This window comes from Rhagoletis zephyria, unplaced genomic scaffold, assembly GCF_001687245.7.
Source record: "Rhagoletis zephyria isolate East Lansing unplaced genomic scaffold, Rhagoletis_zephyria_1.1 Rzeph_scaffold_02465, whole genome shotgun sequence".
NCBI classification, from domain to species: domain Eukaryota; kingdom Metazoa; phylum Arthropoda; class Insecta; order Diptera; family Tephritidae; genus Rhagoletis; species Rhagoletis zephyria.
Window position 1 is genome coordinate 52,848 of NW_016159549.1, and position 26,045 is coordinate 78,892.

Sequence of the window (26,045 nt, forward strand, 5' to 3'; positions counted from 1 at the left end):
AAAAAAAAAGTTTCAATGTGATTTTTTAGTCGTTAAACTTGCACTTGTTTTACTAAAGTTTTATGAACCATGCAACTCAAAAATTTTCTAAAGATTCATATTAAAAAGTTAAAAAATTTACAAAATTTTTTATAAAGTTTGAAACATTGATCTATGTTCATTACATTTACTCTCCATACAAAAAAATCAGCTCTATTTCTCCATCGGAAATATAAATAAGATTTTAAGCCTTTTGAGACTGTTTGAAAATACTTCCAAAAATTTTGTGCTTTATAAACGAAATTAATTATTAAGTATTTTTTCTGAAAATCAGCTCAGATTGTGAAAGAGTTAAAGTTTAAAAGGTCTGCATAAAAATGTTTAAAAACTGTATCACTGCAATCAAAATAAAGCGTTTCTGGAGGAATTTTCAAATCGGTGTGGCTCGCATTAATCTTAGTAGTTTTTCGAAACACTTTGGCGGAGGTCTTAAAGTAAAATAAATTTTTTAATTTCGGTAGGTAACTGCTTTTTTTTTGGTGATACACCCTACATATGTGGCTTTTGTTAAAGCATTAACTTTATTTTCAAAAAAATAGAAAATAAATACTATATACATATCAACAAAACTGTAACTTGAAAAACATTGTGAACATTTGCAAAAGATTCACCATTCACTCAGTTTTGATCGCCGGTATATCATTAGTTTATGGGTATTTGTTATTTTTTCTTGTAATTTATTTGTTATATGGCGAATACTTAACATTGGACCTTTTGTTGCTAAGAGTAATTAAAATTATCAAGCTCGGCCTTTATAAGCATTGGACTACCAAAAACGCCAAAAAGAAAAAGAAAAACAAAACAAAAGCACCAAAACTATACAAAGCATTTCCCTTTTTGCAAGAAACGTAGAACTATTGCTTTTAGCTGTTACTTGAAAAAGTTTTAGATGTGTTTGGTGTATTAACATAACTGCATATTATCCATGGCTAATAGACAAACAAGCTAAACTTTTTCTGTTAGTTGAATTTCTTCTGTACCCTTAACATATTTGTTAATAACGAATCAAGCTTTTTTTTACATTGTAGTTTAATTTATGGCACAGCGATGATAAGGAAGTTCATATTATGGTAAATCCACAAAAGCTCATACATCTACAAAACTTGACGCGTTCCTATCAACTACCATTCGAAGTTATGGTCTCCAATGTGCAAAGGTAAGTTTGTAGGTGCATGTACATTAGGGGTGGTCCAAAAACAATAAAGTCGGATTTGTATTGCTCTCACCCCTAGGATTGTTCTATACCGAAAAAAAGTATACCCCTATTTTTTATTTTGAAATCAAAAAATATTTAGAGGTCGCTCACAATTTTCCATGTATTTTTATATGGGCAAAAAAAACAACTTTACATAGAAATTGTATAGAATTCTTGAAAATATATATTTTTCGATCGGAAAACTCTTGTTCTCTTCTCGAGACTTTCAATGATAATAACCCAATTGTTTATTTAGCCATTTTTTTACTACTAACAGTTTTTTATTGGTCCCCCCATTACATTTTTCGGGGTTTTTGTGCCTGTTTAAGAGGCCTATCCCATTGGAAGGCTCTTTTGACATAATATTATGTAGATGGAAGGCCTCGGACAGTGTCACTATGAGTCATACTTTTGCCTTCACGTTTCCCTCTTGGAGCGTCTAATGAGTTTATCGTATTCAGTGAGTGCAGCCCTATACTCGACCCACTGATGTGGACTTTTTGCACTGTTGAAAAGCATCCTGACAAATTTGCGCTTTGTATTCAGTTCCCCGTTCCACCAGGGAACCCTACGTTTCATCAAGGAGGAACCGGGAGTTATGCTGCCGTGGATGGATTCTAACTTAGCTAGATTCGATTAAGCGAGTGTACTCTAGCTCTAGTGAGCTTTGGTCGCCCTGGGGTCTCAAATCTTATTTGTTGGTGGGAGGTCCTAGCCATGATTCGTCTGAAACTTGCTATGCTGGTACATTAATATTTTGAAAAAAGTATTATATTTGTGATGAGCAGTCGATANGACTTTTTGCACTGTTGAAAAGCATCCTGACAAATTTGCGCTTTGTATTCAGTTCCCCGTTCCACCAGGGAACCCTACGTTTCATCAAGGAGGAACCGGGAGTTATGCTGCCGCGGATGGATTCTAACTTAGCTAGATTCGATTAAGCGAGTGTACTCTAGCTCTAGTGAGCTTTGGTCGCCCTGGGATCTCAAATCTTATTTGTTGGTGGGAGGTCCTAGCCATGATTCGTCTGAAACTTGCTATGCTGGTACATTAATATTTTGAAAAAAGTATTATATTTGTGATGAGCAGTCGATAGATGAACTGAGCAGCGGTGAGAAGCAAGCAGAGCCATATTAGCTGACCTGCAATCTTCTTAAATCCGGATAGTCAAATAGAAGATGTTCTTGGCTGCCTTTTACTTTGTAACGTGCTATGCAGTTTTCATTCTGTAACAGACCGAATTTAAATATGTAACGCCTTGACAGCGTTAGAAGAACTACGAAACAAGAGCCTGAACATCAAAAACTAACCAAAATTTAAATTGTTATTAAGGTGGAAATAATACAAACAGAAAAAACGAAGATGTGAAATTAAATTAAGTATGCGATAAGCTTAAAAAAGAAAGAATGCTTCATATAAACTTACAAATTTACTTTAACTTAATATCATGTAAAAAAAATATATCCTAATACACTTAAATTTCGCAGTCTAATTGATGCTGAGCAATCTTCAAAAACTACTGACGATCTATCCTTTGGTTGGACACGCTATTATCCCTTATCAGCTATCGAAGAGTTTTTAGATGAAATACTAGCGAAATACCCGGCAGTTACAAGTGGCATCGATATCGGCACCTCCTATGAAGGACGTAAAATACGAGGCATTAAAATCTCATACAAAGAGGGTAATCCGGGTATCTTTATCGAATCCAATATACACGCACGCGAATGGATCACCTCAGCGACGGCTACTTGGTTCATTAATCAGCTTCTAACATCGACAGATGCCGATGTGCGCGATTTGGCCGAAAACTATGATTGGTATATTGTGCCGGTTTTGAATGTGGATGGTTTCGTTTACACGCATGAAACGGTATGTTCCTTCATATAACGGAACCACTTGTCTCACTTCTTCCCCTTTAGGATCGCATGTGGCGTAAGACTCGCCAACCGGTTGAGGGATCAGCATGCATAGGTGCCGATCCGAATCGTAACAGTGATTCGCATTGGATGGAGAATGGCGGTGCTTCGGCAAATCCTTGCTCTGAAACGTTTGCCGGTTCACATCCTTTCTCTGAGCCGGAAGTGAAGGCCAGTACCGATTATATAGCTAGCATTAAGGATCGCATCAATATTATGCTCGCCTTTCATTCGTATAGTCAAGTACTGTTGTCACCATATGGTCACACTTCGGAGCCTGCCGATAATCACGACGATTTGATGGCTGTGGCAAAAGCATATTCGGATGCGGTCAAACAATTGCCCTACGGTACAGTTTACACTTACGGTACATCGGCAACAGCTATGTGTAAGTGATAAAATAAAGAAATTGTATGTAATACTTATGTAAGTAAGGAAAAAACCCAGGTTTAAAAAAACCCAGGTTTATACCACATTTAAGCAGAGAATAAATCAGCTCCTGTTTTCTTTATTTTAGACGCTACTTCGGGTTCGACTAGAGATTATGTCTACAATGAATTAGGAATTCGTATTTCATACACCATTGAGATGCGTGATACTGGACGTTTTGGTTTTATTTTGCCGCCAGTACAAATATTACCACATTGCGAAGATACGCTCGCTGGAATTTTAGCGCTGGTTGACAAGGCCAAGGAATTGGGTTATCTAGAACTAAAATATTCAGTTTAAATTTGTATTTAAGTACAACATAAATAAATATCGCTTAGCAAGTATTTTGAAAAGAGTATTACATGCTACAGTTGCAAATATATCGATGTCAGTATCGATATATCGAGTAATTATTTTTTTTTTTTTTTGCAGACATCGATATTTTTTTCGATATCGAGTATGGCTTAGCCATTTTCTCATTACTTATTTTTGCGCCAAACAACATCGGCGACTGATTTAATAGACTACAAATCTGCATATAATTTTTTTTAATAGAAATTCTTATTAAAAAGTTCGCAATTTTTAGAAACTTTTTTGATTTTTTTCTAATTTTTGCACAAATTTCAAAATTTAGGTTTATATGGCTTTTGTAAGAGATTGAGCTATACTTTTATAAAAAAAGTAATGAAAAAAATATGGAACGAAAACTCATTGCGAATACTGTGATAATATCACTGTGTGATTTTGAGTGTGGGTCACTGTTCATACATACATATCTGTGTTCGTATGGAAAAGTATCTTATGTCGAAAGGCTGGCTTGACTTCCTAGTATCGGAACTATTTCTGGCACGTTTATTTGCCAAACGTTGTTCAACGGCTCAGTGTCTGTGAGTCATTCACAATCGCTTGCTGCGAATACCGATTTATACTTAATCCAGCCCTTCGACATAAGCTACTTTTCCATACGAACACAGATATGTACCTCACATACATGTATAATAAAATTTTCTGTTGGTAAATGGTTCTATTCATTTGAATGAGTAGATGTTTTTCAGTGTGGAGTTAAAAATTAACGATATATATCGATATCTCGAGTTTTTGTCTCTTAAATATCGAAAATAGCGAGTACGGCGAATATCGATACTTTTGCTACTTTTGCTTCTAATGCTTGGCAGATTTAAATTATATTAAAGCTTATGAAGAAAACTTAAGGGTCTGCAGGCAAAATTGCGATAACCATGACGACCTGTAAATTAAGGATGAGGGCACTTGTATAAAAGCTAGGCTACTATGGCCGTAAATTGATAAAAAAATTATAATATTTTACATTGAAGTATGAACTTTTTTCTTTTAAAACGTAAGAAATATGAAAATTTTACACTTTGGCGCCCACTGCCAGATACTTTAAGGAAAAATAAAATCCATAAATCGATTCCTACAAAAAATCCCTTAGAGCATTTTTTTTTGTTAAAAAAAATGTACACCATCTTCGTGCAAAATGAAACGCTGCTAAGAAAAAACCATTTTGGCAAGCTCGGGATTGATTTCATACCAATGTATTTTTGGCAAACTTGCTTGGAATTAGCCTTGGGTAAAGCGCAATTTTTATGGCGCTGGCTCTATAACGCCGGCGCCATCGATAAGTTTCTCTGATGTTCTCACCACTCAAAAGCAAAAACAAAATACGTTAATTTTAAAAAATTAGGGTGAATTGTATGTGTGTCTCATGTGTTTCTTGGTGTTAGCGGCGCTAACGCTTTTCATAAATATGTTGGTGTTGGCATGGCAACTCCGGCTACGGTGACAATGCAATTGCGCAGCGCAGTGTTATCCATGCCTAGGTAAAAAATTCTCCCATACAAATTGACCCATTGTATGATAATAAACCACCAATAAGCACAAAAACCAGTTTTTATTACTTTTTTATCTTTTACCACGTGACGAGTGTTTGAAATTTTTCACTTCACAGACGACAACGCACCGTTCGAATGAAATAACGGCACACAGGGGTGGATCTAGACGTGGCTTTTGGATAGGAAAAGTTACGAATAGTACAGTCAATCTGGCTCTATTTGTAGGTGTGCCTAAAAATGTTCCACTTAGGATAAAAAGGGTAAAATGCTGCTCAGAAAAATATTTGAATCAAAATAAGTAAATGTTCTTTCCTCAATTTGACATTAATTTTTTAACCGCCTTCAAAATAAGGAGGAAGCTATCACTTCCTTGAAATATTTCATCGCGGCATAAATGCTGTCGAAAGCGCGTTTGAAGTCGCAAAATAGATGGTGAGTGTCGATCATTTTCTAACGGATCTTTTCCAAGACTTCGCGTATTATGAATACCTAGTCTACGGTGGATTGGCCAAGTCTAAAGCCACACTGATAAGGTCGAATCAGTTCGTTGACGGTAGGCTTTAGTCTTTCACACAATACGCTCGATAAGACCTTTAAACCCAGCTTAAAAGGCTGATCCAGCGGTAGTTGGCGCGAATGGCGGGGTCGCCTTCCTTGTGGATTGGGCAGAGCGCACTTAAATCCCAATCGTCGGGCATGCCCAGCTTAAAAGGCTGATCCAGCGGTAGTTGGCGCGAATGGCGGGGTCGCCTTCCTTGTGGATTGGGCAGAGCGCACTTAAATTCCAATCGTCGGGCATGCGTTCATCTGACCATATTCTGCATATGAGTTGACGACGCCAAACTTGAATAGCTCAGCAGGCAGGCTGTCAGCTGCAGCAGCTTTGCTGTTTCTCAACCGCGTAATTGCTATTCGTAAGTGCTCATTGTCAGGCGGTGGGACATCGACTATATTATTATCGACTTGAGGCTCGGATTCGTCTTCTCCACTACCTTCATTGCTGCAGCCCTTCAATAGGATGTAAAAGGGGAGCGGTAGTAAATTCTGCTTTTCAAACATTATTCGGTTGAAAATTCTGGAAAAAATGTAAAAAAAATTCTTTGCAGTTAAAATTATTCCGGCTCAAAGTTTTGTATTTTAAAATTCTGTAAGAACCAAATGATGTATTATAGACGGAGAGCTCATGACCAAAAACCTCATCATACTTCAGATCGATTGAATTTTTTTGTGAGCTTAGCTTGTTAATATATAAATCGAGATCTGGAGGGCTGGCTGCTGAACAGCGGTCTTGGTTATGGATTTTTAGCGATTAAAGACGTCTATGAAAGTGCATTGTTGCAACCATATTATATATTTTTAGGCGTTTAAAGTTTACGACATACAACAATAGGACACTTACGATACCGTTGTGAATCCCTCCATTATTTATTAGCTATAATTTAATGCATTCGGTTAATATGTATAAACTATAACTATATATGTATCTTTATTTGCTGTATGGCATTCTATATTGGAAAAATCGGAAAACCTATTTTTATTTATTTATTTATTTAGTTTCCCACTGGGAAAATAGGTAAGCACCTTGCGAGGTAAGCCATGTTTTCTTTCAGTTTTTAGTACCAAAATTGTCATCATGGCCAATGTCATCTACTAGTAAAGGGCAAAATGAACACCTCCGAAGACACATTACGTTGTCAGTTGCAAAATAACGTGCAGCCGAAGTTATTTCCAAGCACCGAACTACTCCGAGCGACTGCTCTGCATTACACGTAACTTACTTTGTAAAGCGGCTCAGAAGTATGTCTGATACCAAATGTACATTCTAAATTCCTACTTACATAAGGCGGCCATGCCTTTGTAAAAGTAAGGGACGTTCGGCAGGGAAATGGTAATGACTGCCAGGTGAAGAGTAAGTTGCTAATAAGGTATTATTACGTGCTCCTAATTCCCACTGGGTTTGCTTCACGAAATTCTATGTGTATTATTTAAATTAAAATAAGTCATTTTTCAATAAAGAATTTTGTAAAACATAATTTTGCTATACTGAGTTTTGCATATAGGATTTTAAATACAGAATATTGAACCATAATAATTTTGTACCCAACCCTGTAAAAGTGATCTCTGCATAATTTAAGTAGGTACGTTCTGGACATCGGTCACTAGATCGCCATGGCTGTTCTTACAGGAGTACGCCCCGGTCTTGAAACCTTCCGTAAGTCGCCTTACTCCCTGGTAAAATTTTCCTGTCGGCCAGCATTTCAAAAATACGTTATACTTAACAAAAATTATACAAATTCGTACAGCGTGTTTTTACTACCTTGACCAAAATAAACTTTTACATATGTATGTTTTTAAGAGCTCAGATTTGTTTGTGTATTCCTGATGACGAAAACTATTTTGCTTTCGTTAATGTCCATATAAACCACGCGTATTAACCAGATTTTATCGTATGTATTTTTCAATTTTAGCCTTACCTTATCTAAGCAAATTGCCAATCGATAATAAAATAAAACTAGATAAAGTAGGATGTGATAAAATAAAACTTATTCATCTTACAAGAATTTCACCGTAAATTAACATTAAAGTTTAATACCATTCCACCTTCCTTAGGCAGAGGTACAAAATGAAAACTTTAACTGTGGCTTTCGGATTTTTCGCCATACTTATAGCTAACGGAAGTGCATCGAAAGTACGCTATGACAATTTTAAAGTATTCAAAATTAAAACTCAAAATGCAACGCATCGACAAATGATCGAGAAATTGGCTGAAAATACAGAAAGTGTGAGTGAAGATAGAGTTTAAAGAATAGCAGCAGATATATAGTGAAAACAAGTGTTATAAAATATTGAGTAGATATTCCAAAAATTAGTATGTTGTAATATACAAGTATACTTAAATTTATAATAGCTTATAGAAATCTGTTATTTTTCTCAACTTATTTGGTGTATAGAAAAAATTCAACATTTACCAAGTGTGACTAATATCAGAATAGGGCCACGTGATAAAAATATGAATATTTTCGAAAGTAATAATATGCAGGAACAATATTTATTTTGCAGCTTATTATAGATAATCCAATGAGGTTTCTGCATAATTTCCTTTTCAAAGCAGCGTGAATAACACAAAAAAAAATTTAATTAACGTAATATGTCCGAGTAAAAAAAAAACCAAAAATTAATAGTATATCTGTATGTCCTCGCTATTTCAGACTTTCACTCTACTGCACTCAAATTGAATGGGCTACAAAACAGCACACCCAAAATCTTTATAAGAAATCTAATTAAAAAACTCAAAATTGTTTGCCAAAGTTTGTGGATTTTTTTGTAATATTGCACAGAGTTTGAATTTATATATGATTTTTGTTAAGAAGTAAACTATATTTTTGTAAGAAAAATACCTAAAATTCAAGATCAAAAAATAAATTGTTAAAACTTGTCAATAACTATAACACGGAGTGTATGTACAGTCGAACTTTCATGCCGATATCTTGATATCATTATAAGCAGCAGCGACCGAAAGTAACGGCTAAATATCAATATTTTATTTTTTAGATCATTGCAAAATCGTTTTTTTCTATTTTTATTTGTTTCGATATAAAACAATCGCCACTGTGGATTTTAATTTTTTCGATTATTTTTAACCATTGTAATGGAGACTCCTTTTTTATGACCGATTTAAATGTTTTATGATCTAAAAAATGATATCCGGAAATAACGGTTATAATAAGATCGAAAAAAAACAAAAATCTAAAATAATAAAAAGATTTGTCGAAAAAATAAAAATCCAAAAATAACGGTTTAATTTTGTCGAAAAAAATAGAAGTCAAATTTTAACGCTTAAATTATAATTTTTTCTAAAGCTCATAACCCGATAACCACTTTAAAATGATATACTTAAAAAAAAAAAATCCGTGACGTGGCCTTACTGATTAAGAAGTTCTCTGTATTACCATAGGCATCTTACACCAATTTTACTGTGATATATTTATGTCCATATATCCATGGGCTGATAAGGGTGCTTACTTATGCCTTTTTACTTAACAGTTTAATTTATGGCGCAGCGATGGCAAAGAAGTTCATATTATGGTTAGCCCGCAAAAGCTCATACATCTACAAAACTTGACACGCCCCTATCAACTACCTTTGGAGGTTATGGTATCCAATGTGCAAAGGTAAGCTTTTCGATTCGTATAAAAAATAATCGGTTGTTTTTTTTTCAAACCAGAGACAAAATTTTGATAAATTTCTTTCACTTCTATCAAAGTTTTGTGGCCAAATATAGAGCTAATTATTTGTGCTACCTTATTACCTAAGTTAACCAGTATGAAGGTAGCAATTATGATGCAACCAGTGTTGCCAGAATCTTTTTGTATCGCATCCCCATATCAAGTTGCAGTTATCCCCAAAAAATTCCCTTTTTTTTTTGAAAGCCTCATTTAAATCTCTTTTACTTTTCTATTACAAATTTTCATAGATTTATTATTATTATTATTATTATTATTATAATCATGTACAAAGAAAATCTTTGTTCGAGAAATTTTTCAGTGCAGCCAGTAATATTTCTGTAGTTTAATTCCAATATGAAAATTTTGAACCAATTAAAAATCCCCACGTCACATTTCTGATCTATGAGTATCGTAAAAGAAAATATTATTCAATTCACCAGCGGTATGACCAATGCAGGGCAGAAATAAGGCATTACAGTACATCCCATTACATTACCACCCATCTTGAGCAAAATTTTTTTGATTGGCTATACAGATCACATCTGCAATGAAATACCATATATGAAATAAGTAGTCTGAGAGAAACAGAAAAACTGTGTTAATTTATCGAAGGGTATACAGTGACTCAAACAAATTACCACGCTTTGGTTTTATTTTAGTATTCACAATGCTTTTCGAGCAAAATTTTTTTTTTCTATAAAAATACCGTCCAAGCTTTAACAAAAAGCATATAAATCACAGTTTAAAACTTTATACAAAATTTAGGAAAATTCAACAAATTTTCTACTTCTTAATCTGAAACTTTAGAAAGTTTTTGGGTATGCAGTTTTATAGCTTATAGAATTTAGTCGCGTTGATTTTTGAGAATTTTTTTGGATACTGCTTTTGCGATTTTTTTTTATATAAAAACTACAATTTACAAAAACTGACCTTGATTTTTAGAAATTTTGTTGCTAACGGTCCGCCGCATTTTATTTCATAAGAAATGCAGGCTTATATGGAAAAAAGTGCAGAAATTCGTCACAAAAACAAAATTCTCTAAAATCAAGGTGATTTTTTAGCCGTTTAAAACTTAAAACTTGCTCTACGTCAGACTAAAATTGTATGGGCTATAAGGCTGCATACCCAAAAATGTTTTAAAGACTCAGATTAAAATGTTGAAGTTTTGACGAAAATTTTTTATCAAGTTTGAAACTATGATTTATATGATTTTTGTTAAGGCTTAGAGATTATTATTTATAGAAAAATCAAAAAAAAAAATTAGCTCAAAGCAAATTACGAATATTAAAAAAAAAAATCAACACGTGTTCATTTGTTTGAGTCACTGTATGTATGCAGTATACATATGTAAATGTATAAGTATAGTACCCGAAAATTCCTTCTGAATGATGTATTATATTTTCAAGTCCGGAAGCAAATAAAATGGTTACAAAAAGTCACGATTTTGGCTGGCTAGGATGGAAATTTGTATAACCTTAAAATACTTCCGTGGTAAGAAGCTCTCAAATCAGGGGGAAGTAACAAAAAATTTTTTTCGTAATCCAGGCTTATGATCCCTTTCTGAATAAAAAAATGAGTTAGTTCTTTTTAGGTTTAAAAAGAAGATGCAAGAATTTATGGTAATTTTTCTATTTTTTCACTAAAATGCAAATATTTATCTGACAACAACAATCAAAATATATATACATACATACAGGCATATGTTTAAAACGAGCATTTCAACTTGCGTATATAATAATCTGATAAAAAATTCTTTATTTATTTATTCTTTTTAGACTATAGTTCGGGTACCACCAAAGACTGGACCTACACTGAGCAAGGAATTCGTCTTTCATACACCGTTGAATTTCGTGATACTGGACGCTTTGGTTTTATTTTGCCGCCGGTGCAAATATTATCACATTGCGAAGATACGCTCATTGGCATTTTAGCGCTGGTTCAAAAAGCCAAAGTATTGGGTTATCTAGAACTAAAATATGCAGTTTAAAATAAAAAGTGTGTATGTACTATGTGCATAAATACCTATTCGTATCCAAGTATTTATTTAAAAGAATTCAAAAAAAAATATTTGCACAAGCTTTTTCACTGAAATAGGACATGGGTCTACATTAGGATGGTCCAAACAATAAAATAAATGTTTTTGTATGGAAAAAAAGTTGTGCGATCAGAAGTAGGGTCTCACAATCGCTCATAAAAAACATTGATGTTAAGATTGAGGCTTGCAAAAATATTACCCAATTGTTTTTTTTAACTATTTTTAATATCATAAAACATTGAGGATAATTTCGGAAACCCATATCAGACTCTCGCCTACTGTAGTAATTGTATATGTATATATCTAGGAAATTTGCTCTTCATTCATTACTCATTTAAATAGCCCCCATAATTCAGAGATTTCTTAAAAAGTTAGGAATACCCCAGCTACATTCCAGCAAGTAAAAAGTGCTGCCGCTAGTACCCAATCCAAACAAACATGTACTGAGAAGCTTGGAAAAAAAGATACCAGTTGCTCTATATTTTTGTAAACTTAAGAAGCTAGAGGGCGCGTATAGGGCCACTCTTGTTGGAATCGGATAAGGTAGCCGCGGTGAGGCTAAGAAGCTCTGGTATTTCCTTCAACCCTTCGGGAATCCTTGAAAACTGTGACGTTATACAGTCGGCGCTGTACCAAACCCGGACATGCAAATTTGCAAAGTCTTTTTAGTCGGTGATCGATCGCGAGCGCACGAAGAAACTTCTGCTGTACGCTGGCCTTTAGGAACCCATACAGGGTGACTTAATATAGAACATAATCCTTATTGTCGCCACTTTTTCGCACCAGACCAAACAGGAAGCTTAAAAACAGCTTTGAATGCTTGCTTTTGAAGAGGCCAACTTTGATTCGAAACCTATTTTAAAGTAAACAAGTATTTTTTTTATTTTAGTAAGAAAAACTTATTTATTTATGCTTTTTTTTTTTTGAAAGCAAGGCAATTCATTTTCATTTTTATTTCTTACGCTTAAACTAACCTGCTGGAAAACTGTTTCATTAAGCAATTAAAGAAATTACCAGTCAACCAAAAAACATCAATTACCAACTATTTTGTTATCTAACTAACCAAACTTAATGCGATTTCTTGTTAGCTAAGATCGTGCGCCTAAGCTTATGCTACACATTAGGATTGTACAATATTTTAATAAATTTTATGGCATACTTTTATGGTCACATATTTTTTCGGTATGCAAAAGGTACTTGTATTTTAGATTGCCAAAAGCTATGCATCGATTTGAATACTAGACTCATTTTTGCTATTCCTACTCTTAAAGTCTACTTATGTACCTCGCTGCCTTTTCATAATGTCGTTCGCTGTACGGTTTGCGCGTCATAATAATTCACAGGCCGCGATAACAATTTCGCGGGTATAGTTTTTTGAAGACGCAATTCGCGCTCGAACATTAGCGACTTCTCTCTAACATTCGATACCACGGGCGGCGAACTGACGTCAGCATCGTCGAGAAAACCAAAAACATCGTCCACCATCTGCACATCGATGTAATTATTGTTATCGGGCGTTTTTTGTGCTTTTAACTGCTTGTCCGCTTCCAAAGCTGAAATAGTCACCCTTGCTGGGCTAGCCACCCCGCCACCATTCATGCCATTTGCGATATTCTGACCATTCATGTAATTTACGGCGTAAACGCCATTTGTAAAGCTTACAGCGCGTTGTCCATTCAAAGCGCCATTCATTGGCGCTTGAACTGCGCCTGGTATACCAGCAGTTCGTGGCGCTGGCGCCATCACAGCCGTCGCTGTTGTCGCGTGCGCAGCTGCAGCTACCATTTTAGCACTGTGCCGTGCTTGCCGCTCCCTCTCCGCCTGCTGATGTTCTTTGGCCTGTCGCACCAGCTGCTCCTCGTCAGCGCGCAACGCGAGCAGCTGCTTTCGACGCTGCTGTCGCTCTGTATAGCGCGCCTTAAACGCCTGACGCGCCAAGTAGCCGCGGCAATAGGCTTGTAAGTGTATCAAACGTGAGCGCAGCATTTTGTACTCAGATGCCAAGCGTTTTTGTGCGATGCACGCGCCCAGTCGATGGAAACCTTGGCGCATGATGAGAAACTTACGTCGCTGCTTGTAGCCACGCCACACTTTTTGTATTGTGAGCGCTGCCGCGCGGTAACGCTGCAGCTGGCGACGAAAGAGCACCCGCCGTAAGCCGCGTTGTATGGTTATAATCGATTGTAATACTTTGCGCGCGCGCTCCTTTTCCAAGAATGTGTCATCTATGTCTTTTAGAAAAACTTTATGCCGCCCGAATTGGTAATCAGCTGTAGCGGGCAGTAACTGCTTGCAGATCTGTTTGGTGATTTGACGGCAGTCGATGTCGGGCGTGGGCGTGGGTGCGATTGCGGGCAACAGCAAGCGGTAGCGCTCGACGAAGTCCTTATAGCTGTGGCGTATGGGATAGCCAGCGTGACGTATACGTGCCGTCTCCATCATGCCGGAGTAGCGTAGCTGACGCACGCATAGCTCGCGGTCGAAAAGCTGTAAAATATGAAAGTGAAATTAGTTTATTCTCGATTAAAAACAAAAAACTGCTTTATGCTTTATGCTCACATTAGGTTTCTTATCCTCATTCGGTTTAATACAACGTATAAAGAACGGGTGCGCTGCAGCGAGTGTACGCATAAGCAGGTCCAATGAATTGCGGAACTTCACCGACAACGTCAACTGTTTCTTTATTGTGTCGTAAGGCATTTCCATTGGAAAGATATCGACGAGAAATTTATTTTTAGATTTACCAATCATTTCACGTAAATCCATGCTGAACGAATCGCGATTCTTTTCCAGAAATCCATTCGGGTTGTACATCACTACGCCAGCATAGTGGCGTATGCCAAAGAGCGAATCTTGATTGGATTTTGGTTTCACATAAATCGAACGATTGCCATGTTGTACGTGCAGTTTCTCGAGCAGTGTGTAATCGGTGCCTGCGGAGTTGAATTAAATTTATTGACTTAATTAAAAATATTGGTTTAAGTCATTGGATATATAGTAGATATATACGATATTATATACTTAGATATATTAAGCATAGAAATCTTATTTTACCTTTATTAAGGGTGGAAAGTGAGAGATCGGCATGCAATTTCGACAATATACATATGTATGTGCATGCATATAAACTGTTTTGTAAGATATTATTTCTTATTATTTTAAAAATCAAGGATACCAATTTTTCGTATTCTAAAAAATTGATAGCAAAGTCAAGGGCTATTGAACATCAAAGTAGTACCCGAAAATACTGGACAGTCAAAATAACTAGATACGAATAAATACGTGCTAATGTTTCGATACCGAAAAACGACGTTTGAAAAAAAAAACTTGCGAGAAAAGACGAGTAAAAACCTTCGGCGAAGAAAGACGCGTAAAAAAAGATTTATACCTGGCCAAGGACTCTTGCTTCAGCATCTCTTTGTGGAACTATCGGGACTATTTCAGGGGTTTCGGAATTGTCGGAACTAACTTTTTTTAGGCTTTTCGGGATTGTGAAAACTTCGTTGAAATTTTCGGGAATATATCGGGATTTTCAGGATTGTAGAGACTATCTGGGGATTCTGGGAAGCATTTGGAAGTTTTCGGAACTACTTCGGTATTTTCAGTACTAGATACTTCAGGACATTCAGTAATCCTTCGGGGTTTTGAGGGCTATTTGGGGATTTTAAGGATTTGAAGGTATTCTCGGGATTACTTTTGCATACAAAATTTGGTGAAGTCAAAAATACTAAGTACTTGTGTACACGGTATTTCGTAACGTCAAATTATCTAAATACTTTCACACTTAGTATTCGGTTCTCGGAAAAAAGTAAGTACATTTGCTCATTTTCGTTGTTGGTGTTTCCGACAGGGTAGGAGTGTGATGTAATGTGGAACGATTTTCCGTCATCCCTTGTCAAATTTGGCTTGGAGACAAACCGGTTTCGGCGTTGTGCCATCTTCAGGGTCATTTTTCGTTCGTGAAAAGGTATTTAGCACATTTAAGCAGGGATCACAAGATTTATGCGTTTGTGCAGATTTGGCTATTTTCACCGTTACAGAGTGGAGTTGTTTTGAAAGCTTTTACTAAGCTACTGTCATTCCCGATACAAATTTCAAGCCAACACTAATCCATGATTGCCAAATGTACAAATGTACAAATCGTGTGATCCCTGCCTTGGGCCGTTTGTTCACGTAGGTTTTAAAATTTATCTGCCTTTTAAACACAAATTTTGTTGTGAAAAATGTGTTTAAATGGCAGATAAATTTTAAAACCTTCCACTAGCGGCCGCGGTGGTGTAGTGGTTAGCAGTGCGCGCAGAGCCCGGGTTCAAGCCCTGGTCAAAGCAACATTGAAAAAAAATATAGAAAAAATCATTTTTCTTAACAGGGGCATTTTTCGAGCAGGGACCGAACATAACCGTTATTGATGAAAACTGTCATGGAAAAATCCACTACGAAGGAAATGTTCTACAACTAAGTGATACCTACCAATCGATTTCTTTTCTTACCGAGACACACACTGCTAGTTTTTAAATTACAAGAAAAAATCATAACCACGTTTTATACAAAAAAAAAATCATGTCCCGTTTAAAAATGTCCAAATTGTACATACATACATATGTCCCGGTTTTACTACAAGTAATACCAATTTCTCAATGAAAAAAATTAGTAGGAGTTATTAAATATTAACTCAAAGAGGTATGTCCAGTTTTTATTATTTACATATGTTTAGTTTTTCAATGACAAAATCTGCAAAAAAAAATCCGCATTCCATTCTTAATTGACTAAATATTTATGTCCAGATTTAGAACTAACAAAAATTCATGCCCGGTTTTTAAAAAACAAAATTTATGTCCGGGTTTTAATTGCCAATAATTTATATCCAGTTTCTTAATAAAAATAACCGTGTGCCCAGATCTTAAATATCTACAAAATATTTCCAATCTTTAATTATGAAAAATGATGAACTGAACACTTTGAAGATTTGTGTCCAGCGAGCAATTTAGCCGTAGAGCAAAGGGTTAAACAAATTTTAAAGAGTTAGAGTATTCAACCCTGGAAACCTACTTATGCTTATTTGGCTTTTTTTTTAAGACTATGTGAAAGCGTCAAGAAAATATTAAAAAACTTTATATCAAAAATTTTATGTCGCACTATATATATATGTAATTATATAGAAAATTTTAATCAATACCAAAAAAAAAAGTATATTTCTTGCCAGGGTTAAGGAGACTTAAAATAGGGTTCAACGAGTATGAAATACATATTTTTGTATGTAACGGGTTTTATGAACAAAAAAAACCCCATTAGTAGACGAAATAACTGTAGCTAATAACGCCAAACGTCAGTTCATTTATGACACAATTAGAGTTTATATCAAGGTGCATTTAACAAGGTGATGTTGGGGCGACAGCTGAGTTTTTCGCCGTGAAAAGCATTACTTAAAAATGAGGTGTTTGTTAGTGTAATCTTTTACTTATATACGGCTAACACCACCTTGTTAAATACGCCTTGGTTTATATAAAGAAAAAAATACCGGAACGCTATGTTATTCCAATACCAGCCGTGATAGCACTTGCGGCAAGCTCACCAAATTTGGTCGTCCAAGAATTCTTTCAGTGGGGTTTTTGAAGTTACAAACTCTTTAAGCCCTAGGGAGAACGAATGTCTAGAAATCAAGAACTTATCGCAAGAAATTTTATTCAAAAAGCCTTGGAAAATGCCATAAATTGGTATTAAGTATTATTTACATAAAATACTGCAGTATTTGCTAAACCAGTCGAAGAAAATTTTTAAATATTACACAAATTCCACGTGCGACGCGTTGCGACGTGCAAATCACAGAAATCATTATCTTTGCAGAGAATAATAAATTCTTATTAATTTTTAGAATGACATTTTAATATTAACGGTATCATATATTCATTATCATATGACTGGCATTAAATTGTTCGAATAACAAATAAACCACAGCAACTATCTACGTAAACACTAGTTTACAACAATTTTGGACATCACAGCATTTTGAACCTTAAAAAGTGAAGAGAGTGAAGTCATTTTTTATTTTTATACAACGTTTGTGTGTATGTATGTATGTACATTAGGGTGGTCCAAAATAAGTAAAGTCGGAATNAAGCATTTTGAACTTTAAAAAGTGAAGAGAGTGAAGTCATTTTTTATTTTTATATAACGTTTGCATGTATGTATGTACATTAGGGTGGTCCAAAATAAGTTAAGTCGGAATTTTAATGCCCTCATCCCCTAGGATTGTTCCATATCGAAAAAAATATATATTAGTTTTTTTTTNTACCTTATCCCCTAGGATTGTTCCATATCGAAAAAAATATATATTAGTTTTTTTTTGACATCAAAGAATGTTTAGAGGTGACAAAACTCTGGTTCTCTTGAGGACACTTCAAGTAACAATACTCATGTTTTAATACTAAAGATTTTTTATCTTTCCCCCAATTGCATTTTCTGGCATTTTCTAGAGGTTTTGGCGGACCTATAAAATATAGTTACTATGAAGAAATGATTAAATAAATAATTGGGTATTATTATTAGGCATCTAATGAAGAGCAACAGAGTTTTCCGATCGAAAAATATTGATTTTCAAGCATTCTATACCAATTCTACGAATCGTTGTTTTTTTTACATAAAATACATGGCAAATTTCATAATAAAAAAATAAGGGTATGTTTTTTTGGGTATAGTATAGAACAATCCAAGGAGGTGAGAGTATAAAAATTCCGACTTTAATTTTTCACATACATTCTTGGACCACCCTAATGTACACGCACATGACGTAGTTTTATTGCTATCACTGAAAAGATTTCACAAGGTATTAATTAAATGTTTTTGATAAAAACTCTACTTTAGTATTTATTAATTAACATTTATCTTATAAGTTACATCTACAATAATAGTAGTGTCGGCGAATTTCAAGAATCCAAAATTTCTACGTATTTAGTTTTAACCAATTGTTATAAGTAGTTACTTCAGCTATTATTCAGCTATTCCTAGCTATTTTCCTAGGTGAAATAGGTGTAGCATGGGATCTTCCTTAAAATATTTACATCATGGGGCACCGATGATGAAGATATTGCTGAGAATTTCAAGATACAAAAAATTATGGGTCGCTACTAGGGTTTAAAAACATTTTATTTTTTTTTTATCGAAATTTTTAAAAAAAGTAGAATTTGATCAGCTATAACTCTGCGAGTTTATGAATTTATATGAATAAGTTTCAATAATATATACAAGTTGTCAGATTCCAGTTCAAAATTTTGCAGATATTTTGCGATTTTTTTTTTAATTCCAATTTTCTCAAACCCTGGTAGCGACGGTCGGTTAAAAAATACGAAACGGGAAGTGTAGTGTTGTTAAGTGGAAAAACTTCTCTATTGTGAATTGTTGATCGGTAAGTGTTTAGGGAAATTTAGTTTTCTTTATATACATTAGGGTGCCCATCGAAAATGCTTTTTTTGGAAATTTCAAGACCCTACCCGCCCAATTTTATTCGTTTTTATGAGAAACATTCTTGCCTATTTTATAGATTTTTAAAGGTCATTTAGACCTGTCACGACCTGTCGATTTAGGTCAGTAAATAGGAATTTGTAGATTTAAGAATTTTTGAATGACTAGTTTTGATTCGATTTCAAAGGTCGAATATGATCTGAAAACAAGATATATAGGCCTTCAAAATGGTATATAACAATGTATTGTCGGACTAGGCTTGTTGGGCTTTTTATCGAGTAAATTAAAAAAGACCCAAATTTCCCTTAATTTTTTAAATTTTGACCGTCGACGATTTCCACAATTTCAAAATATGGAGTACTATCTAAAATTTAGTCTATTTCCAAATAAAGTGATACCTCATTTATTGCAATCGCATACAAATTGTCGAATTTAGGCGAATTTTCTTAAATACGGCCTTGAATTTATATATGTGTATGTACCGGAATTTCAGATTTTTTGAGCAGTGTAGCTAAAACATTCATCAATATTTATTCAAAATTGATATATGCAATCGCTCTTTAGCAAAAAAAAAGTGGTTTTTCAAGAAATTTTAGGAAAATGGGGTTGGCACCGCCCACTTACATACATGATATATGCGTATCTCAAAAACTGCTCGACCGATCTCAACCAAATTTGGTAAACACATTGGGCTTAGGCTTCTTAAGCGCCATATTGGAAATTTTTGAAATCGAAAAAAAAAACCACGGGCTCTACCAACGTAACGGTTATTTCAAAAAACTCAAAGCTAGCTATATTTTAGGAGGAGTAGGTTTTGTCCGATTTCAAATATATTCAAGACGATGTTTAAGGAGGCCAAGCACAATGTGTATACCAAATTTGGTCAAGATCGGACAATGAAAAGCGAAAATTTCCAGTGAATAGTTAATAAACCAAATATTACAATAAAATAAAAAAAATTTAACTTTGGATCTAAAATTGCCACGCCAATTTCTGAAATATTCTTGGATTTGAAAAAAGTTGCTGAACAAATGTTGTTAAGAAAATTATATTTTGCCGAAATCGACAATACAATCTTCACTTGGTTAACTTTAGCCTTAACCCTGGTACACTAATCATATTTTTAATACGTAAACATTAACTATTGGCGTTCCAGGGTTAAAACTGAACCGCCCTTTTCTATGGGTTTATCGCCTTAAACAAACATTTTCCTGAGCAAAGACTTTTTACATACCTTTAGGAAATTTCGATTCTTCATCTATTAGGGACATAATGTTCACTGATTTTAAGCCGATTAGGTCCAATATTTCTTGATTATCCTTAAAATCAATATGTTTCCATTTTATGCTTTCCTGTTCATATTCAGCTTGTTCCATCTAAAATAAAATAAATAAAGCAATTTATTGAAGATTTTATATAATGTATGCATGTATATGGTATGTATGTATGTATGTATGTTTATGAAAAAGCTTCTCATAAAAAAACCATCTACCATTGGGTGGCAGCGTATAATTTTTGGTACCCCCTATTTATGTAATAACATTAATGCGAACACCGCAAATTGAAGAAAAAGCTTGGCCGAGCTTGACAAAAATATGAGCGCCAAATATTTAATTTAATTTTACTATTCTACCTACTTTGTTCAGTTCGCAAGAAATAACATCCCGCTGTGTGTGCCCACGCCCAAACTACAAACGGTTAGAAACTAAAAATTATATCCATTTGATTTCCACTTTGGGAATAGTTCAGCGCTGTTTCATAACAATTTCGTGACTAGGTTAAAACAATCCTGAACGATCAAGAATTAGCCCCAAGATTGTATGGTTCTTAAGATGAATTGGTTCTTAAAATAGCCATGAACATATTCCAAGTCTTGAGATGGCCCCGAAAAAAACCCTCACTATTTCCAAAATTATCCCAAACTAGCCCCGAAATATTCCTGAAATAGTTCTGAAGTATTTCCGAAATGGTCGAAAAAGTCGTGAACTTATGCCGAAATGTTTCCGAACAAGTCTTGAAACGGTCCCTAAATGGTCGCTTATTAGTCCCAAAATGATACGAACTAGTCCAAAACTTGTACTAAAATAGTCCTGAACTAGTCCCGAAACAGTTCTGAAGTAATGCTGAAATGTTCCTGAAAAAATCCAGAAGTAGTCCGGATTGGTCCTGAAATAGTTCTGTTAGGGCCCTAAACGGTCGAAGAACATTGAACTTGTCCTGAAGTGATCTCGAACAAGTCTTGAACCGGCATGTAATTGCTCCCAATGAAAATAGTACGGAACTAGTGACAAAATGGTCCTCAAATCGTCATAAAAAAGGTTCCGAAATGGTCGTGATGTAGTTTCGAAAAGGTCCCGAAACGGTTCCGAAGTGATGCCGAACAAGTCACGAAGTGGTCCTACACTAATCTCGAAATGGTCTGGAATGATCATTCGTACATATAAGAAGCAATTACAGATTTTATGCTGGGTGAACGCAAGGTTTACCCATACCGGGGCTTAGATGTTTACACATAAAAAATTAAATTTGCAAAATTTCTTTCGAATATTAAATCAACTTACCTTAAAAATATGCCGCACAAAGAATTGTTGTAAATTTTCATTAGCATAATTAATGCACAACTGCTCAAAGCTGTTATCCACAAAATTCTCGAAACCGAATATGTCCAACACACCAATAGTATTCAACTCTTTAGATAGCTTATCCTTCGTGTCGATTGTTGCATTTATGCGCTCCACGATGCGTACAAAAATCGCGCCATACAGTGACTTCACAAACGCATCTCTACCCTCGAGGGTCATTTCGCGTGAAAGACTCGTCACTACACGCTCGCCATGTACGAAGATCGTTTTGCGGATTAACGCATTGGCAAGCGCTTGCTTTGTAACGCCTAACAGTGAGGCCACACGCTGTAAATTTAGCAAATCCGTAGCCTCAGTGGCGTCCATATTTTGTACTACTGTTGCCTTAAAAGACATATTACCCAAATGCAGAATAGCAGCCAAGAGACTAAGTATGCTCCAAACTTCTTCGGGTCGGAAAGAGAGCACTTTCATGGCAGCGCGTATATCAGCAAAATCTTTCGCATCATTTTTTCCATCCAATCGATGGCAGCCGCCTTGCGCCAAATAGTGGTATTTGTCCGGAGATGTCTCCAACAATTCCAAGCGTGTCAACTCAGGCTTACTCAGACCGGCCAACATACAGTAGAAAATGTGATAGTTGCGCTCATCGCGCGACTGCGCTACTATACGCGATTTCTCCAAAAGATATTGCTCGATCTTCGCACCCTGTATTGCGCCAGCGTCGGTGAAGCGTATCTCTATGTATTTGCCAAAGCGTGATGAGTTATCGTTGCGCACTGTCTTCGCATTGCCGAATGCCTCCAAAATTGGATTCGCCTCAATTACCTGCTGCTCAATCCACGATTGCTTGCCACTAATGGCAGCCAAATACTGTAGTATGAGCTTGGTGCTCTCAGTCTTCCCAGCGCCCGACTCGCCGCTTATCACAATGCACTGATTCATGCGTTCGCGCTTCATCTGTTGGAAGGCATTGTCGCTGATGGCGAATATGTGGGGTGGCAGCTCGCTAATCTTCTTGGCGCGATACAAGGAGATCTCGCGATTTGTGTAAATTGGCAGCTTTTGGTATGGGTTAATGGCAATCAGCATGGAACCGGTGTAAGTCTGAATGGAGATAAAATATTTTTGTTATGACAAAATAAAGTTATTTTTTTTTTTCATTATATTTTATTTAGTATAATATTACTCACATAAATCAGCCGCTTTGCATAGCGCATCTGTAGATTCCTCAAAATCGCATACTCCTGCAAATCGCCCAATGTAATCATATCATCGACGCCTTGCTGCGATGTGATATGCATCGCTTTGAGTACATCCTCAGCCGGCACCCAAAATTGTTTACCTTCGTCATTGGCGATAAGGGTACGTGCCTTCTCCGTACGTATAACTCGTGCACCAAACGGTACCGCAAATTCGTTGTCGTCGGCATTTTGTGGCTTCACCCACACACATTCACCCTATTTGAGTAGGATTAAAATGAGAAGAGCAGGGAAATAAACACTTGCATTATTGATTGAATTACGCAAAGGTGAGGTTCGTTTGAGTATTTTTAAAATGGTTTACATTTACATTCACGAGTACCTGCACATGTCTGCATAAAAATATTCTGTTTTAGCTTTTCAGACAGATTTATCAGTTGACAGACTCGAGTTAATTATACCAAATAAGCACTTGACGTGTACGAGTGGTTGCTCATACGCCAAGGGGGTTTATACTTTTTAGTTGGGTGCTGACATGAGTGTGTATGCAGGTAGTTTACACATATACATATGTAAGTGTGAGTGGGTGTGTGCATTTATACGAATGCGATTATTCATAGATGCAAAAAGCTTCAAATTGGATTTCCTGCATCAAAGCAAATTTTTGATATCAGTTAATGTCCTTGTGGTTAAAGAGATAATTTTTTATTTTTTATAACCAACTGCAAAGTTTAATTATCATTTGTAGTAGATTGTGGTAACTAAAGGAGGATATGAAATGTTTTATTTCAATATTATTAATATTTCTGGAAAAAACTGCATAAATGGTAGTCGCTCCTTTGCTTGCTGGATCATTTCTACCAATAACCATTTCCAGTAAAAACTTTTATTTAAAAAATTTGGTCAGTTCATTAGATTCGCCCAGCGAAAAGTTGACGTTGAAATCTCCTGCGAGAATTACAGGTCGGTCTTAACAGTCTACATATCATTATGTTCATCTTTATCATTCATCTTGATCTTGATCTTGATCTGGGTATTGATCCTGATCTTGATCTTGATCTTGATCTTGATCTTGATCTTGATCTTGATCTTGATCTTGATCTTGATCTTGATCTTGATCTTGATCTTGATCTTGATCTTGATCTTGATCTTGATCTTGATCTTGATCTTGATCTTTATCTTGTTCTTGATCTTGTTCTGGATCTTGAGCTTGATCTTGATCTATAGATCTATAGATATATCAACTTTTACTCGAGTTATCGTGTACGCAGACGGCCGAACGGACAGACAGCCACCGCTTAATCGATTTCTTTTTTCATTCTGTCACACATGTCGACTGTGTAAACCCAGCTTATGGCAAACGGTTGCCAAATGTCGCCAGCGTTGCCAGCATGAATTCAGTAAGCGCCCCAACATATGCACGAAATATATAAATTAGTGAAAAATTTACTGTTACATGCTGTCACAATTAAGAAAATGTTTATCAAAATTTATGAGCATGTAAAATTGATGTTTTTAATAAGGAATTCTAGTTTTTTTTCCTAATTATGGCCTTATAACAATTTTACTGAGCCTGAGGCCGTTTTTCTTATGAAAAAATAATCAATCTCAATAAAATTGTTGTAGTTTTAGAATCGAGTCGAGACCCACCTGTAACTCTTCGGCGACCCACCGGTTGGGAACCGATGTTCTTTATATGCATTCCTCGGACAACGTCGAGTCCTCTGCTACTTTTGGATATGAGTAGGATTTTCGTACTTGAAATTTGAGAACAATAAAAGTAATACCAAATATTTACATGTGCATACCCATGTGTATGTATGTATGTAAACATTTATAATTATCTAAACAAAAATTTCTGCATTACCATCGTGGTTAGATAAGAAAAGCTTAAATTGCCATTAAAGGGATCTTCGTTTAATTGGCGCCCGCCGAATATTTTTATCAAATAGGCTTGCCTATACAAATGTAAGGAGGGGTGCGTTGGTAAATATATATGATAATAAGCACGCATGACTGGTACATAATACAAAGTGCCCTTAAGCCCCAGCCATGCATTTACGTAATTTCCAAAAACAAAAAAAAACAAAAATAGAATGGTATGGAAGTATACGAGCATTTACATATTTGAACACTAAACAAGCCCATGCAAAGGTAAACAAATTTCACATTAGCAATTTTATAAATAAATATATGTATGTACGAACCACGCCACAAAGCCAAACATGGTGGGGCAGCGCCGCAAATCTGCACTTGGCAGTTTGTATGCAAATAGTGTATGGAACGAAGTACTAAGTATTTTAACGTAAATCAGTAAACACATTTGCAAACTCATTCGCTGTCTAATAAAATATAAAAGAAGTACCAAAACGAATTCAGTTACAAGAAAAAAGTAAATTGGAAATAAAAATGACTGATAATAAGCTGAGCTTTTGCACGTTGCGATAAGATTGGCGAACTACTCGATGTGGCGACGACACCGACAAACTAATTAAAAATCTAAGCGGCAAAAAAAAATGTTGGCTTCAGCTTTAAATCAGTGTAATTTCTTTGTTTGCGTTCGCATATTTTAGATAACCGCTTTTATCACCGCTTCTGTCTTTTAAGTCTGCAAGTTCTTTGACCATTAAGCGTTGGTTTATAGAAATATATTTGTAGAAATCTTGATACCAAATCGCTTTCAAGTGTTTAATTGAATTTTTCAATTTTCAGGCACTTTTTAAATTGCAAAATTTTTATTCGCAATGATCTCTGTTGCCGCATTTGCCTGGACGATGAGAAGATGGATTCACCTGTACACTCAGCTGGTACAACTCCCGGTTTGCTAAACTCAACCTCAATATATCCAACGCCTTGTTAAGACACGACACTCGAGACCAAATAAATTGAATGGGCTCTAAAACTGCATACCAAAAAAAATTTCTACAAATTCTGACAAAAAGTTTGAAATTTTTGCTGAAAATTTTGAGATTTTTTTTTTTAATTAAAAATTTATATTTAAACAGTTTATATTATAGAATGACTAACTTTTTATTCAGATTAAAAAAAAAATATGAAAAACATTACGTATATTTAAAAAAAATATCACTACGGAAACTTTTTATGGT

At 35.3% G+C, this 26,045-nt stretch overlaps 3 protein-coding genes across 3 annotated transcripts in view; 2 read left to right on the forward strand and 1 right to left on the reverse strand.

Moving 5' to 3' along the window:
• Positions 1 to 2,788, forward strand: part of LOC108366953 (zinc carboxypeptidase-like) — a 54,180-nt gene extending 51,392 nt beyond the window's left edge. The window contains exon 4 of the mRNA XM_017621461.1: positions 2,722 to 2,788. Within this exon, the coding sequence (XP_017476950.1) occupies positions 2,722 to 2,726 (5 nt within the window). The 3' untranslated portion in view covers positions 2,727 to 2,788. The remainder of the gene's footprint in view (positions 1 to 2,721) is intronic.
• The window catches only part of LOC108366956 (zinc carboxypeptidase-like), an 8,258-nt gene extending 4,164 nt beyond the window's left edge, over positions 1 to 4,094 (forward strand). Inside the window, exons 2-5 of the mRNA XM_017621463.1 lie at positions 1,068 to 1,195; positions 2,722 to 3,106; positions 3,157 to 3,541; positions 3,671 to 4,094. Coding sequence (XP_017476952.1) covers positions 1,068 to 1,195; positions 2,722 to 3,106; positions 3,157 to 3,541; positions 3,671 to 3,882 — 1,110 coding nt within the window. The 3' untranslated portion in view covers positions 3,883 to 4,094. The remainder of the gene's footprint in view (positions 1 to 1,067; positions 1,196 to 2,721; positions 3,107 to 3,156; positions 3,542 to 3,670) is intronic.
• Positions 4,095 to 12,798: 8,704 nt separating this feature from the next.
• Myo28B1 (Myosin 28B1) lies at positions 12,799 to 23,239 on the reverse strand (the record flags this gene model as incomplete). The annotated part of the gene is given in 5 exon segments (XM_017621464.1): positions 12,799 to 14,183; positions 14,256 to 14,629; positions 20,389 to 20,530; positions 21,716 to 22,843; positions 22,930 to 23,239. Coding segments are annotated over 5 exon segments (3,145 nt in total), but the record flags the coding sequence as incomplete, so codon positions are not given.
• Between the last annotated feature and the right edge of the window lie 2,806 nt (positions 23,240 to 26,045).